General features: G+C 40.3%; 1 protein-coding gene across 1 annotated transcript in view; it reads left to right on the top strand.

Annotated features, from left to right (window-relative positions):
- The window catches only part of LOC114645843 (nucleolar protein 9), a 45,359-nt gene that overhangs the window by 26,172 nt on the left and 1,274 nt on the right, over positions 1-17,913 (top strand). The window contains exon 11 of the mRNA XM_028793710.2: positions 5,159-5,264. Coding sequence (XP_028649543.2) covers positions 5,159-5,264 — 106 coding nt within the window. The remainder of the gene's footprint in view (positions 1-5,158; positions 5,265-17,913) is intronic.

Below are 17,913 nucleotides of genomic sequence, written 5' to 3'. Positions count from 1 at the left end.
GAAATGAAGACACACAAAAAACATTTCTCAAGCTGTATTTACTCAGTGCAGTTTATGACAACCAAGTGAAAATTATAATAGTGACAGTTCAGAAAAAATAAAAAAATTAGAATGACAGAGATGGTTAAAGCATCACTCCCTTCTAAAAAAATACTTGTAATCTCAATCAGGTGTAACTAATCACCTAATCAATCTAGCTAATCACTAATCAATTCTGCATTGCACACCAAGCTAATTGGCTTCCACCTGTGATCAGTTGTAATCATTCTGATTTGTGTAGCTATTCCTGGACTGTTCCAGTTCATGGAAGTGCAATTGAAAGCAAACAGTCAACTATGGGTGGCAAGGCGCTGTCAAAAGATCTTGGGGATAAAGATGTGGACGGGCACAAGTCAGGTGATGGAGACAAAAAAAGCAAAGACTTTATCAATCTCTAGGAACACAATTAAGTCCATAATCAAGAGGTGGAAAGTGTTTGGTACTTCTAGGACCTTTCCCAGATCAGGCTGTCCCACCAAACTGGATGGAAGAGCGAGGAGGAAATTGGTCAGAGGGCTACCAAGTGGCCTGTAGTCATTGTGTGCATGGGACAACAATATCACAAATGTGGTTTGTAAGGGATGGTTGCAAGTGAAAAGCCACTCCTCAAGAAAGGCCACATCAAGTCTTGATTGAGCTTTGCCAAAATGTACTTTGAAGATTCTGAGGCCAAATGGAGAAAGGTGTTATTGTCAGATGAGACCTAAATCAAACTATTTGACCTCAACGCCAAACGGTGTGTCTGTCGGAAAGCCAATACAGCTAACCTTCCAAAGAACACCATACCTACAGTAAAGCATGGAGGTGGTAGCATCCTGTTGTGGGGCTGTTTCTCTATATCAGGGACCGGGCCACTTGTCAAGATAGTACAAAAAATGGATGGGGGAAAATACCCTCAAATTCTTGAGGAAAACCTGCAGCCCTCTACCAGAAAGTTATCAAGAAGAAGGGTCACCTTCCAACATGACAATGACCCGAAGCACACAGCAAAATTGACCACACAGAAGCTGAAGGAGAAAAAGGTGAATGCCCTTGTGTGGCCTCATCAGAGCCCAGACTTAATGGAAATGTGTGGAATGACTTGAAGATTGCAGTCCACCAACGGTCACCATCCAATGTGACTGAGCTTGAACAGTTCTGTAAGGAAGTGTGGGCAAATAACGCTGGTACAGAAGAATCCCAAGAGACTCATGGCTGTAATCAAAGCAGAAGGTGGTTCCAAGTACTAACATATGGGGGTGATACTTTAACCATCTCAGTGATTATGTTTTTTATTTTTTTATTTTATTTATTTTGTTTCAACTGTTACTATTATATCTTTCCCTTGGCAGTTATAAGTTGCATTGAGTAAATAGAGCCAGAGAAATATTTTTTGTGTGTCTTCATTTCAGGCTGCAAAGCAACAAAATGTGAATATTTTGAAGGGGGTGATTCTTTTCTATACCCACTACTGAACATGGCAATGAATTAGCTATCATAAAAGGTGGAAATTACCACGTTATTAGTATTATTATTATTATTATTGGCTAGAACCAGTCATTGAACTGAAACATTTTCAAACTATGAAAACCTGGTCAATCCAGAAGATAGGGTTGTGTAGAAGTCATTTTCTGAATATACTGACTATTGCTTTTTAATAACATTAGATGTTTACAGAAATATAAATGTCACATCATGCTTCTTAAGATTATGTAAGCAATTGATTATAACTTCAGTGCAGTCCACAAGATTCCAAGAATCACAGAACGGTAGGAGTAAAAAAGCTTTGTCATATTTTGAGCGTGTCACACGCGACTTGTGCTGTGCACAAGGGAGGCATCAATGCTTGGCTTTTAAATTTTTACACTGAGTAAAGAGGAGAGTGACTGGGTGTCGGATCAAATTACCAGTTTCGCTTTTGACCAAGCCAATAACTAATAAGACTTTTCAGTAAGGCTCCTAGTTTCTTTCCATTTCTATTTTTGGTGAATTGGGTTTCCGGACCATTAGACTTGGTCAAGGCGACTGAGCTAAACGCAGTAATAACAATTTATTGTCAAACACAAGACATCTTGAAATGGGGTACTCACTTCTATATTTATATAAAAGTCACGAGGCAAGACAGACGAGATGGAAAAACATACAACACAGATGCGGCTGTTCTAAGTGCTCAGGAGATTTTCAGAAAAAAATTTTTTTGACTTTATAAAGTTTTTTTTTTTTTTTTTATTGATTGTTTTCCCTTTGATTTTCATGTGACAGCTAAAGTAGATTTGCTAGTTAACAGTGTTGGTCGTCTTGTGTTTTGTTCTAACACATATTTGAGACATGAACACAATTATGATAACCCTGCGATGGCCTGGCGCTATGACCATGGAGTGTTCCTGCCTTGTACCCAGTGCTATCTGGGATAGGCTCCAGCACCCCTCAGCGACTCTGGTCTGGATTAAGCAGGTTAGAAAAATTGACATGACATGGCAGACCTAAGCCTTTGCATCTTTTAATGTTCCCAGTAGGCTGAATAAAGACGCTGTATACACTCTTCACGACACGAGGTGACAGTATACAACTACAAGTCCAAGGATGTCATGTTGAAGCTTTATGACGCATTGGTGAAGCCTCATCTTGAGTACTCTGTGCAGTTTTGGTCTCCAGGCTACAAAAAAGCAACAGTAGAAAAGGTTCAGGGAAGAGCAACTAGGCTGATTCCAGGGCTACAGGGGAGGAATTATAAAGAAAGATTTAAACAGTTGAGCCTTATCAGTTTAAGTAAAAGAAGATTAAGAGGTGTCATGATTGAAGTGTTTAAAATTATGAAAGAAATTAGTACAGTGGATTGAGACTGTTATTTTAAAATGAGTTCATTAGGAACACAGGGACACAGTTGGAAACTTGTTAAGGGTAAATTTCACACAAACATTAGGACATTTTTCTTTACATAGAGAACCATAGACACTTGGAATAAGCTACCAAGTAGTGTGGTAGACAGTAAGATGTTAGGGACTTTCAAAACTCGACTTGATGTTTTTTTTAGAAGAATTAAGTGGATAGGACTGGCGAGCTTTGTTGGGCTGAATGGCCTGTTCTCGTCCAGATTGTTCTAATGCTCAGCCTACAGCACACAATGCAGTTGATAGCTGCTAAACTGCCCATTTATATAAAAATGTGAACCAGACACAGGATAACTTGGCTGAACAGTTTTCTCTTCATCTCTGAGTTGCTGTTGTGACAAATTAAGTCAGGGGTCTCTAATTCCTGTGCTGAAGAGCAGCAGTGGCTGCAGGTTTTAATTCTTAACCCTTCATTAGTAATCAGTTTTTACTGCTAATTAAAGTCTTTTGCCTTTGTTTTAATTGATTTGCTATTTAAGACTCAGCCCCCTAAATTGTTTCATTTTTCCTTAATTAGCAGTCAAACAATAATGAGACACAAAACAAGGTAACACGTGACCAGCTAACCAGTGTCCACTGTACAATATTTGAAAATAAAGAAGGTGAAGGTCTTAGTAATGTTGATCAGCTTTGGTCACATAACATTTTGACTGTGCTTAGAACAAAATACACAGTTTTGGAAATGTCTGCTGTGGTTGAATGAGAGCACCAACAAGCCATGGAATTAAATAACGGGTTTAATTAGCAACAAGAATTGGCTTCTAACTAAGAAATTGGAGTTTGAGGCCCTGACTTAGCTGGTTATCCTTTGGCTCACTTTATGTCACATTTCTGTTTGGGTGCCATTCAAAAAGAATGAAACAATTCTAAGTATTGAATCTTAAAGTTCAAGTCAATTAAAATGAAGGGAAAATCGAAGTCAATTTGAAGCAGATAATGCTCACTAACTGGCCACTGCTTAGTTCTCCAGGACTGGACTTGGAGACCCCCGTTTTAAGTGTTTCAGCTGAGAATTTTGTTCACATGGAAATTTCCTGGAAATCATTGTAGGTCTTAAACTGGCAAATGTCCATGTCCATCCTCTAGAGCAGGGGTCCCCAACCCCCGGTCCGCAGCCGTCTGACAGCCGGGCCGCGAGAGAACTGCCGGCAACGGCGACTCACTCAGACTTTTCAGAACGCTTGGCGGGCGGGGCTTTGCAGCAGCGCAGAGAGAGGAGAGAGACTGAGGTGAGAGAGTATTACAACAAAGTATTTTTACGGTCCCGACAGTTTCCCCATATGACATGAGTCTATAGAAATCACGTTACTACGAAGTACATTCAACAGATGCTTTCATTACAACGAAGTGACCTTGAAATGCTTGAACGAATCATCCACAGAGCAGTTAGATCTGTGGTCGCAGCTCAGATGTGCACGTTTGCACAACGATCCCCAAACAGAAACATTGTAAAAAAAATCTCTTTCGAACTTTCCTCGTACTGTTTTTTTTTTCTTCTGTTTTTGTTGTCTGTGGTTTTCATTGATTCCTTTTGCTTATTGCTTGTCAACATTTGAAAAACATCCATTGGAATTTAACTCATTGTCACCCTCCTATAGAAACGGCAGACATGAAAAAAACGATAACAGTGTTAATGTTTGTGATGTGCAATCTGTTGGAATGGCAAATGTAAAGCATATGTCTTTGTTATATGCAAAAAAAGACGAAAAATCTCAGATTGCAAACGTATGCGAACTGCTTAATACCTTTAATAATAATAGAAATGTTATGTAAATTGTGTATAAAACTGTCCCTGGGATTCGGCCGCTGCACTAGACTAGCCTGCAAGCATCAGCGTTGGCCTCTGTGTGTTTGCATGCAGCCAGTTCAAGTGCAGTCGGCTCGGTGATTTACTGAATTTCATCAATGCCGTCAGTTGCACCTAGTACATATAATCATAGATTGTTGCAGCAGTTTTTTTTACAGATTTTACAGTTCATTGGCAGCGTGTAAAATGATCAGTGTTGCAGTAATTGATGCTCTTTGCATGAACAAAAAATGCATTCCATTAAAGTTTCACTTTTTCTTGGTGAATTGTAACGTTTCCTTAAAAAGTGCAGCAAAAAAGTATGTGGCAATTTAAGGGTTAAACCTTCCATTATGACATTTTAGTATAAGCAGTATTATAAACTGTTATTAAAGATTACTTTGCACGCTCCCTCTCACAAAACCAAAGCTCCACCAACAGTCACATCTGCTTCTGTTGACAGGGGCGCCTCATAGAACTTGCTTGCAACAAGTATGGCAGCCGAATAATGGACAAAATCTGGAGTACGTCTGAAGTGAGCCAAAAGAAGAGCATTGTTGAAGATTTGGGTGAGTTATTCTCATAAACTGTTAAAACTGAACATCAACAACCACATCCCACTCTTTCAGAACCATAGTGCACACATACTTCGTCATTCTCACAAAGAATGGCCCTGAACAGCAGAGGCCAGTAATGCCATGACGGAACTGCAAAGTTAGAGTTGCATTAAAGCCTCACTGAACATTTAATGAAGAAGTGTAAATCGCAGTAATCTGGACATTGGTGTTGAGGTTATTTGTGAGTGATTGCAATCAGATTTGTGGTATTTGAGGTTATCTTTTTTTTTTTTTAATTACAAATACTTAGATTGTATTGTATGTAACTAGATTGGGAACCGTGAGCCTGCACCACAGGAAAATGCAAGACAGAGCAGCTTCCTGACTGAGCAATTTTAATTATTTTTTTGTATTCCCTCATCATAGAATGAGCATTTTTTATTTAGGCTACAGGCACACACTACTATATATTCACTTAAATATGCTGACATTAGTCTCCCTTTTTTGCCTTTTGTCCTCTGTACTCTGCCATTTTGAAAACGCTCTCCTACCAGGGCGTCTGAAAATGCCACCTCGGCCTGATTTCCATCCATCCATCCATCCATTCTCCAACCCGCTTTATCCTAACTACAGGGTCACGGGGGTCTGCTGGAGCCAATCCCAGCCAACACAGGGCTTAAGGCAGGAAACAAACCCCAGGCAGGGCACACACACACACCAAGCACACGCTAGGGAGAATTTAGAATCGCCAATACACCTAACTTGCATGTCTTTGGACTGTGGGAGGAAACCAGAGCGGCCGGAGGCAACTCAACGCAGACACGGGGAGAATATGCAAACTCCACGTAGGAAGGACCCGGGAAGCGAACCCGAGTCTCCTAACTGCGAGGCAGCAGCGCTACCACTGCACCACCGTTCAGCCTGATTTGTTTGTGCTTATTGCCTTCCTTCAAGCTCTCTGGTTGTATTCTATGGGGGAGATTGTGCTAATTCCAACATCTCATTCCCTGACTCACCATATTCCAACCTAGCCGACACAGAAGAGCTGCTCTCCTGTAGGCATCTAAATTGTGTTTTGTACAGTTTGAATGCTGCATACATGTGGAAAAAGCAAATAATTTTACCAGTCACTACAGTTTGGCAGTAAATCCCAAGGCTGGCAGCCTTACTGTCCTTTCCAGGTTTTTGCTGTCAGTGTGTGCCGTGCCCAGTGTAGGTGAATGTCTCCATCATATGCGTTTTCAGTCATTTTACTTTGGCCAGAGAAACTGAGAAACAGAGAAAACACTAGTGTGGATGTTCGTTTTCATTGGAAAATGACATTTTTAAATGAAATTGCGGTAGTGTAGATGTAGCCTTAGCTTGTACTAGTGTTGTCACAATACCAAAATTTTAAACTTTGATACAATACCAAGAAAAGTATTAACAATCAATACCATTTTTGATACTTAACACAGTATAATGTAACTCAAACATATTTTTATTACAAAATTAAACCTTTACATCCTTGTGTAATTCTTATAAAATACATGTATACACAATAAATACACAAACCCACACTAAATAGACATTTAAATAAATGAACAGTAAAGTACAACAGTCTATTGAACAGTAAATAACTAAATTAACAGCAGTGCAATTCTTATGAAGTACAACAACTCAAACACAACAAATCAATAGCACACATCAGTCAGAGCCAGTTCTAGGAGTTTTGCTGCCCGAGGTGAAGTTGTAAATGGCAGCCCACCACCGCCTCTGCTTTGAGAGGAATCCTCACCGCAAGACCTGGAGATAGGACTAGGCACAGCAAAGTATTTAGGACCTCGAAATCACAAATTGAGAACATCAAGTTATAGTAATGTCTGTTTACAAGACTGTCTCAGAAAATAAGTAGGAATCGGGCTGCATTTGTAATCTTTATTTATTGCTTTTCACATTTCTCCAAAGAGAATTAAGAAAGAAGCACTTAAGTTATAGCTAAAACTACAGTTTAATTTCTATAGTTCTATTTAAACCACCAGCTAAATGTGTGCTTTTTGATGATGGTGACATTCTGCATATCTATACTGTACATATAAAAGGCAAAGCCCTCACTGACTCATCACTAATTCTCCCACTTTCCATATCGGTGGGAAGCTGAAATTTTGCACGCTCATTCCTTGCAGTGTACTTACAAATGTTAGGTATGTTTCATGTCCTATTGCAACACCCAAGGGGGGAAACGGGTGTACCCCCTAAACTGTATATATAGATAGGGGAAACCCCTCCTCACTATTTCTGTGACTTCCAATATACGTAGGAAGCCCAAATTTCCCATGCTCATCTTTTACACTGTACTTACAAATGTTAAGTATGTTTCACTGCGCGCCGTGCCCCGTAACGAACTTTCGAAAATAACGTCTTCTTTTTGGCGGTTCTCACTATTATGCCGTAAGGAACTTTCGTTATTGACCTCTCCTTTTTTTGGTTTCATTCCTTATTTCCGTTAACAGAGGATTTATTTCATGGCAGAGATGCACAAGGGCCGCCCCCACTCCCCCTTCCTTTTTCCGCACGGTCACTATCCGCACACCTACCACGTGGTTGGCTCCTTGCCTATATACATTAACGACATCCCGCGCTTATGTGCCTCCTCACTTGCTTCCTTTCCTCAGCTGTTCGTTGTGCTCTCTGCTCCCTTCTTCTTTACTCCACAGCTTCAATCCTGTTATTGTTCGCCTTGCTTCACGTCTTCCTGCTGGTGACTCCTGCCTTTTCATTTAGTTTCTTCACACTCATAATCCTCCGGGCATGCCTCTGCATACTCTACTTTAGAAGGTCGGCACACCAATTATGTTACTACGAAACTTACAACCACCAAAACTTTGGAATGGCACCAGGCTCAAGATCAAATCTCTGCACAATAACCTCACTGAGGCAACTGTCTTCAATGCAACTGGCTCAGGGGAGACTGCATTTATTCCTCACATCTCTCTCATACCCTCTGACCTCCCATTCCAATTCAAACGCCTCCAATTTCCAGTAAGGGTCTGTTTCACTATGACAATAAATAAGTGACAGAGCCAGACTCTAAAAAAGGTCGGCATTGACTTGACACAAGATTGTTTCTCACATGGCCAACTGTACGTCGCATGCTCAAGAGTAAGCTCAGCAGACAGCTTGGTCATTTTATAGCCCGAGGGCAGAACTGCAAACATTGTTTACAAAGAGATCCTTGCATCCTAAAAATGTACATTTCTCATGCACATTTACAATCATAAATTAAACTCTTTACAATCATCAAACAATACTAAAATAAGCCTACGACAATTACATTGACAATCAAGTTACGTTATTTTTAGAATGTTTTCTTTTTCATAACTTCTTTAACATACTACTTCTCCACTGCAAAGCGTGGGTATTTTGATAGTATATACAGTACTGTGCAAAAGTTTTAGGCAGATGTGAAAAAATGCTGTAAACAAAGAATGCTTTCAGAAATACAAATAATGATTGCTTATTGTTATCAATTTACAAAATGCAAAGTGAGCGAACAAAAGAAAAATCTAAATCAAATCAATATTTGGTGTTACTACCTTTTGCCTTCAAACCAGCATCAATTCTTATAGGTACAGTTGCACAGAGTCAGGGATTTTGTAGGATTCTAGTCAGGTGTCTGATCAACCAATTATACCAAACAGGTGCTAATGATCATCAATGTCACACGTAGGTTGAAACACAGTCATTAACTGAAACAGAAACAGCTGTGTAGGAGGCTTAAAACTGGGTGAGGAACAGCCAAACTCTGCTACCAAGGTGAGGTTGTGGAAGACAGTTTCATGTCATGGCAAGACTGAGCACAGCAACAAGACACAAGGTAGTTCTACTGCATCAGCAAGGTCTCTCCCAGACAAAGATTTCAAAGCAGACTGGGGTTTCAAGATGTGCTGTTCAAGCTCTTTTGAAGAAGCACAAAGAAATGGGCAACGTTGAGGATCGTAGACGCAGTGGTTGGCCAAGGAAAGACACATCAAGCTTATTACTCTTGGAAATCTGAAGATGTCCAGCAGTGCCATCAGCTCAGAACTGGCAGAAACCAGTGGGACCCAGGTACACCCATCTACTGTCTGGAGAAGTCTGGCCAGAAGTGGTCTTCATGGAAGAGTTGCAGCCAAAAAGCCATACCTCCGACGTGGAAACAAGGCCAAGCGACTCAAATATGCATGAAAACATAGGAACTGGGGTGCAGAAAAATGGCAGCAGGTGCTTTGGACTGATGAGTCAAAATTTGAAATATTTGGCTGTAGCAGAAGGCAGTTTGTTCGTCGAAGGGCTGGAGAGCGGTACAATAATGAGTGTCTGCAGGCAACAGTGAAGCACGGTGGAGGTTCCTTGAACGTTTGGGGCTGCATTTCTGCAAATGGAGTTGGAGATTTGGTCAGGATTAATGGTGTTCTCAATGCTGAGAAATACAGGCAGATACTTATCCATCATGCAATACCATCAGGGAGGTGTATGATTGGCCCCAAATTCATTCTGCAGCAGGACAACGACCCCAAACATACAGCCAAAGTCATTAAGATCTATCTTCAGCGTAAAGAAGAACGAGAAGTCCTGGAAGTGATGGTATGGCCCCCACAGAGCCCTGATCTCAACATCATCGAGTGTGTCTGGGATTACATGAAGAGACAGAAGGATGTGAGGAAGCCTACATCCACAGAAGATCTGTGGTTAGTTCTCCAAGATGTTTGGAACAACCTACCAGCCGAGTTCCTTCAAAAACTGTGTGCAAGTGTACCTAGAAGAATTGATGCTGTTTTGAAAGCAAAGGGTGGTCACACCAAATATTGATTTGATTTAGATTTCTCTTTTGTTCATTCACTGCATTTTGCTGATTGATGAAAATAAATGATTAACACTTCCATTTTTGAAAGCATTCTTTGTTAACAGCATTTTTTCACACCTGCCTAAAACTTTTGCACAGTACTGTATATGTACTATTTTTTTTTTAACTAAGACAATACCGTAACATAGTACATGTTTACATTAATAAACATATAAATTGAAAACTTAGCATGATGACAGCATTCTGTGAAATTGAGAATATAATGATTATCTTTAAATAGGAATCTTTGCCCACAATTCCTATTTACCATATGCTCGTATATACAAATAATGCAATATACCTATCCAAAGAAACACACAACTGCTTTAGCTTATCCAGAGTGAATCTCACAGATGGTGGTGAGCAACAGAGGATGACTGTGTGCGAAGTTTTAACAATAGTTTTAATGGAAGGTCCATTTGGGAGGCAAATCATAGTTTGAGTTAAATCAGCTTTTAGTAATTCACTCAACGGCTATAGTCTTGTTGCGGTTTTGATTGTTTAATTGTATTTTGCTATGTCTGTGTCTACAATCTGAGGATTATTATTATTATTGGCATCGTCATCATTGTTATTGTTGTTTGTGTTATTGTTGGACTGTGTAGGTCATCAGATGTTAAGACCCAACTTCACTAGTATGCAGAAATACAGTAATATAAAACAATATAATTGGACATTCGCTTTGACTCTAAGTGTTCGCAGGTCTGTATTGTTTAAAGAAATGTTGCGTCGCTGAGGGCCGTTTCTGGGCAAGAGATTGTGCTGTGCAAAGTGCAGACAGTGCAGGCGCTGCTGAGACGCACAACATAAACATTTCTTTGTGCTCCGGTGCGGTCAGGACACATTTGTATAACCAAATAAAGATGAGAATCTCTACATGGTAGTGCAGTAATGTGCCCTGACCACTAGAGGGCTTACCTAGACCACCTATGCCCATGAACATCCCTGCTATATAACGCTATCCATTACAAACAGTGCAAATTATTTGCAAGAAAGACTAGCATGCCAACCTGTGAGGTGTGCTTTTTATCAGCTGCAAATGAGGCCAGACATCCTAAAAGCACAGCTAGAAGCGGCTATGCACAAATACTTTCTTGCAAATTGAGCAAGATGAGGTAAGTTTGCTTTCCACTATGCCCGTGGATCTTCCTCTTCACTAAATTCAGGCATCTTCTCATAAGCTGTGACCTCACAGATGATGCAGTGTGCGGACTTTGGCTCATCTTTTCCCCCTTAATGTTTGTTCACAGTCCTTTCAGGTCAGTTTTGCTTTTCTTTGATGGTTGTTTGGTGTTTGCTGAATTTAGGTTTCCACTTCAAGCAGATGAACGCTGTTATTTAGCATTTGCTTGTCTTCCTCTTTTACAACCTTAGGACAAGAAATGTGGACGTGTTGAGAACCTGTTGCACTGGGTGCGCCTCACACCTCTGTCTTAGGTCATTTTTTATGTTGTCTTTAAGTTGCTGTCTCAAGATGTTCTATCACCCTGATCAGCTGTTGAATGAGGAAAAAATCTTCCATGTTAATGGCAGAACAGAGGAGAGGGTGGTGTGTTTTTCACCACTGAGGGCATCAGTGAAAGAGCTTAATGGACTTAAAACGTCTCTTGCAGCCTGAAGAACTGTAATGTCACAGTCTTTTAGCATGAGGTGCCATTTTTTTTCCTGTTGTTTGCTAGAATTGAGCAGACTGCTCCACCATTTCTGCTGAATTCCCAGCGTGTCGGCTCAACGTGAATTAGTTTGTGTTCAGGTACCTCTAAGTCCTTTTGTTTCAACTATCTACACATTTTTAGAGACCTGCTGAAAGCAGACACTGTTTTATTTAGTCATGAGGGGGCTGCAGACCCAGCAGGTATGTCTAAGGCCTTGTCAACTGCAGGGTACAAATTGCAGCCAAAGCAGTGGATCCATGTAAGATCTTCTTGAAATGCTTTGTTGTTTGATGCGGCATTATCAGTTGTGATCCCAGCCGTTTTTGTCATGTCCAGCTGCCATTCATCCCGAATGTCCTCCTCCAAGCTTTCTCTCGTTTGCTCAGTGTTAGGCCGACACAGCCCAAACACCAGCTTTGCATGTCCCAGGATTGTGTCATAAACTGGAGAGTTACTGCCACGTATGCTGAGGCAGGCCTGCTGGTCCACATATCGGTTGTGGTTGAAAAGTAAGGCTTCTACGTAATTTTATTAATTACTTTACTTTTTGTTTTCTCATAAAGTGCGGGTATGTGAAATAATTTCTTGAAGGGAGACAATATCTGTTATTTCGTTGTTGCACAAGCTGCTGAACTGCAGGTTTCTGAGCAGTATCTACAGGTACTTGATCCCCGTCTACGTATTCTGCAACTGCCCTGTTTAGTCTCTCGGCCTCTGGTGATTTTTTTTGTTCTCATTTTTATGTTGTGCAAATAGAGCTGGTAGGGTGGGCTGTGACTGTGAAGAACTTTCCATCTCTTGTTTCTGATAACCGGACCCATCATTTAGTTGTGTTATATTTGCAAAATGTTTATTTTAAGAAAATTAATGTTACCTATATCATAAGAAAAAAGTCAGTCAAAACATGAAGAATATTAAATAACATATAACCAATCGCGTTCATAACCATTAAATAAATAAAACTCTTTTAAAATATTATACGTTATATTACATAGCATTGTATTTTAACTCCTTGTGGGCTAAGTTTTGCAATGGCTGCACACATATCTTCACGCGGCGGGTGGGCAGCAGCGGCGATCGCAGTACAAGGCAATTACCGTATATACACGAGTATAAGTTGGGTCTTGAAACTCGAAAAATCAATCATAAAATCAGACCCCAACTTGTTCAAAAATGCGACACTTAACTTTTTGTTTTACATCTTCTTGCCTCCTCCAATCTCACATCAGTTTCTCAGACGCATCAAATTTTGTGGCAGGAGCGCAGTTACCAATTTCTTTCGCCACTTCAATGACGTTTAATTTAAAACCAGCTTCTTATTTTCTTGATTGAATGCTCCATCGTTGATAAGGGATGCTCTTATGATAAAGGTGTATGAGGGTTTGAGATACAAAAAATACAAATCAGTGCAAACGTCGCTTCAGAATTGTTCGGGTATTACTGTCACGTAGGCACAATACGTAGGAAAAAAAGGCCGTGTGCTCCGTGGTGAGTCTCGCAGGTGGGCGTCAGCATAGCATAATCTCTTGGACCAATAGTGTGAGTTTTCCACATTCGACTTATACGACCAACATTATAAAATACCGGAAATTATACAGTAAAATCAAGCCCGATTTATCCGTGGGAGAACTTAAATGTGAGCATATACTGTATTTTTATTTACTCATCTACTTATAAAGTAGGGTTGGAACGGAGCACATTTTCATCACTGTTATGTGCCTTTTATATGTTGTGCTAAAACCAAAAGATGTCTAACAATTGCACAACTCTAAACATTTATAATGCCAATCTACATGATCTCAACAGATTGTATAGAAGTGAACACAACCAGCAGGTAAAAAAAAAAGGTAGCTTGTTGTTTTTTAATCTGAGAAACACTTAACAAATTAAAAAACACACATCACATCTTTACTTCAAACACAACAGGCTCATCCGTATGTATCTGTAATTAAAAACTAGGGGGCTTCGCTCACCTATCTCCCAAACCTCGCCTGCGCTACGCACTAACCACTTTGCATCTGTGCTGCTCGTGTTGTGAAGAGGGGGGCTGAACACACCACAAGAAGACGCAATCACTCCTTCGACACCCCATCTTAAACGGTGATGCAATGGGAAACACAGTTTCTTTTCTTACCTCCTCTTTGCTCGATCAGCTGCTGGTTTGCTACTGCTGCTGTGCTGTGTGATCTGCATTTCGCACGGCGCACTTCTGTCACATCGTCACCTATGTCCATATATTTGATCTCTTTCCGCTTTTACCTTTTCGTCAATATCGCATTGAATTTTGATTCCGTGTTTGGAATTATATTGTGACAACGCAACCCACAACTGCCCGTGAGTGAATATTGTTTCCTTCTTTCTATAAGAAATGTGACTGACATAACCATGCAGGACTTTTCCAAATCTCTTTGCATAAGCTTCTGGCCCCTGGCGTGGTTACATTGCTTGGCATGAAGACTCGTCTTGCGGGACGTGAAAGTGCCTCTGAGACAATCGCGTCTCGTCTCCTTCTAAGATTTTTTTTTTTTTATATAATCGAGAGATATAACAACTACATCTCGAAACTCTCCGTGCTGTGTTATGTGCCAGTCCTTTAAATGTTTGGCTAAATTGGTAGTATTTCCCCCCTTGGTCCGTACTGCAGCACAGGTTTGCATGAATCCTTGGGTTTACCATCTTCATTGGGCACAAAGCCACAGTATTTCCTGACGCTGCTGCGGCCGCACTCTTTGTCAGTTAAATATGATGGAGAAAGCTGTGACGCGACTGAGTCAGCCATCTTCGTACCAATGTGTGTAACGCTCAGACATCACAATACGCACACCGTCAGAGTGTACCGGAAGTGGGAGATGTAAAATCGATACCATGAAAAGATGAATATTGAAACCATTTTATACATACACGATGGAATTGGTACCATCGCTACTTTTGATATTTTTGGCAACACTACTTGTACAGCATTCAAGTGTCAGGGTTGTCTACTTGTGTACATATTTTAAGAGTTTGGTATGTAATTTTGTAAGCCTTTTGGTTACAAAGCATATGCCCTTTCCTTATTTCCAAGTTATGATACATGATGTTTTGGTCTTCAACCATCATTTGATTCTAGATAAAGGGTACTTGAGAGAGCAAGGCAACTTTATTAAAAATCTATTTATCTAATAAACAAAGTTACCTGCTACGATTTGGTGCAGTGTGTCAAATTACATTAAACCAGTTCAAGGGATACATGGAGTCAGCTGATTGAACACCACCAGCACTGCTCAAGATAAACCCCAGCTTAGTTTGACTCTTTCCATCAGGGTCAACTTGCCAGCACAAAGATCCACCAATGCCACAATCTAATGAAATTCCTCAGAACATCAGAAGTAAACATGTTGAAATCTATCAGACTCCAACAAAGCCATTACGCTGTGGAGTTCCTCTGAACCACACTAAGAGCCTTAATCTCCCAACAGAAAGCTCTTCTGGCAGAAATGAATCTTCTCAAACATGGCCAACCTGTCCAAGTGACTCCATCATCTGGGAAGTCACAAATGATCCTAAAAAATCCAAAATAAATCCATACTCATGCAGCCTTGTGTTGCCTTGAAAATGCCTCATGAAGCAACAGTCAAAAAGACAAACATGGGCTTCGTAGGAGAATAGCAAGGCACAAACCATTCATTGCCATCTGCCATTTTCCAAGAAGAACCTGAATAATCCCCCAGCCTTTTGTGAGACTGTTATGTGGATGGATGAGGCAACATGGAACTTTCTGGATGACGTGGATCCCATTATGTCTCTAGTAAGGCAAATGCAGTATTCCACAGTTGAGAACATCATGGGGATGTTTTGCTGTCTTAGGGCCTGGATGACTTGCCATAACTGAAAAAACTATGAATTCTGCTGTGTACGAGTACATCTTTAAAGTAGGTGACCTGCTTGATCGAGAGCTGAAGCTGAAACCTGGTTGCATCATGCAGCAAGACAATCACTCAAAACACAAAAGGAAGAACATATTCAGAATTTCCACTGCTCTAGTCAAAGTTCAAACCTGGACCTGAAATGAGTAGTTCAAGCTCAAAACCAATGTCAGTGTTTCTGAATTAACCCTCACATTATCTTTCAGGTGTCGACTTAATGCTGTGTGCCTTCTGTGTCTTTTTTGACCAGGTTCTGACACTCCTCTTTTGGGTGTCCTGGACATCACATTTTTCACCCCAAAATTTTTTTATTTCATATTGATTGACAATCTTGAACTGTGGTACTGATAATCGTACCTTTTAGAACAGATGACATTTACAATGTTTTTATGGGTTGTGAGCAAACGAACTACTGTAAATGTGGCTGAAAATTCTGAAGGACATAGCAGTGATTACATTGTATAGCTGTTGCACAAAAATGTGACATTTGGAAACATTTCTTTTTTGCTCATTATAGAATTAGGGCACTTTAGTAAAGAGCCTTCACACGTCTGAGTCGATAAGACGTCATTTAAGATGTTTGGATGGGTTGTGAACAAAGACCCCAAGCTACAGCAGAAAATCCAATAAATTCATCAGTGGGTCAAAACTGACCCAAAGGATGTGGCAGTGTTCAAAATGTTTGGTACAGGAGCTATATGAATATGTGACATTTGGAAAGTTTTTTTTTTTTGTAAAGTTAAGGCAACTTCTAAGCTGAAAAAAACTTTTAGGATGTTTTTATTACAAGCTTGTAATTCATTATGTACAGGGAAAAAATGTAAAAAAAATACTCGTCATACTTAATATTTTATAAAGTCCTAATTTTAAATAAAATAATACACCTTTCTACACCACTCATTTGTTCTGACTGTGGGATGGAGCTGTCATTTGAACCATTACCCATTTTAGATCACAGCATTAAACCTTGTACTTGCTCGAGTGTTCTGTGAGCTGGGTTTGAATAATTAATAAGAGACCAGATATGTAGAGACTGTGACACACAGAACTCAAAAAACGTGTAGAGAGTAATGAGAGAACTTGAATAAACTGACAGAAACTGGCAGAAGCAAACATACTGAACACCGGACATATTTATTGCCAGTTCCTTGTTGTGTGCAGCAGCAAGAGGTCTTTACCAATTAATTTCATATTATTGTACAAAAATTAAATGAATAAGCACAGGTTAATGTCTGCAGTGTTTCTACACTTTAACTAAGAGCTGACACTGATGAATAATCATTCATAAACAACTTAGTCATACCCTGTAAAATAAAATGTTGCATTTTGCACTTAGCAAGTTTTTTATGTTGAATGAGGTAAAACACTTAAAGAGCCTCATCTGATTTGTATTGCATGAGAATCAGTTCTATAAAATTATAACTGCAGAGTTTATTTGTGAATCAGACAAGGCAGTCAGCTGTTCAACACGAGTAGACTCGGTGGAGTGGAGAGCTGTGGCTGCTGTGCATTGTCACTTCTCTCTATTATAAAAAAAAATCCTGGAAAGGAAAAGCAGGGTGACGAGACGTGATCTTCTCGAAGTTCTCAGAAGACACTTAAAAGACCCATGAGACGCAAACAATATCAAATAAGAGCACAGAACACTCAGTCATGTAAAGGCACATAGCACACACAGATCCTGTGCTCTCAGCACATATAAAGCATATAAGGACAATACGTTAAGCAAAGAGGAAAGAGACCCAAAAGCGTTGGAGAGAAATAAAGGCAGATAAGAGAAGGCAGTGGAATTCGAAAGGCTCAAACAAATGATGGCGCAATACACATGCAGAGAAAGGTAAAGAATATGAAAGCAGTAAAATTTGAAAGTATTGTAGCGTCCCAGCCAGGTTGAAACCTTTTTTTGTTTTAAGTGACTGTTAGGTCCAATTGAGGGAGGGTGGAGTACAGCACGGAAGACTGATAGCAGTGCGACAGCAGATGATCCGACGGCACCTCCTTAGCATGAGTTCAGCCAGCAACCCTGTGCTCCCAGCTCTTAAAACCACGACAAGTGACAAGCAAAACACGCAGCTTGCCAGCAGCAAAAAGCCTGCAGATGATCAGACTGCTTCTCCTTAGCGTGCGTTCAGCCAACCTAACCCTCGCCACCCCCTTCACAACACGATCGACAGAGATGCGAAGTGGCAAAAGGACAGCTGCTGTACAGGCTTTGAAATGATCGGGCAGCGAGACAA

The sequence above is a fragment of the Erpetoichthys calabaricus genome, chromosome 2 (genome assembly GCF_900747795.2).
Source record: "Erpetoichthys calabaricus chromosome 2, fErpCal1.3, whole genome shotgun sequence".
Taxonomy (NCBI): Eukaryota; Metazoa; Chordata; class Cladistia; order Polypteriformes; family Polypteridae; genus Erpetoichthys; species Erpetoichthys calabaricus.
Note: the sequence above shows the minus strand (reverse complement) of the source record. Positions and strands in the feature narration are given on the sequence as shown.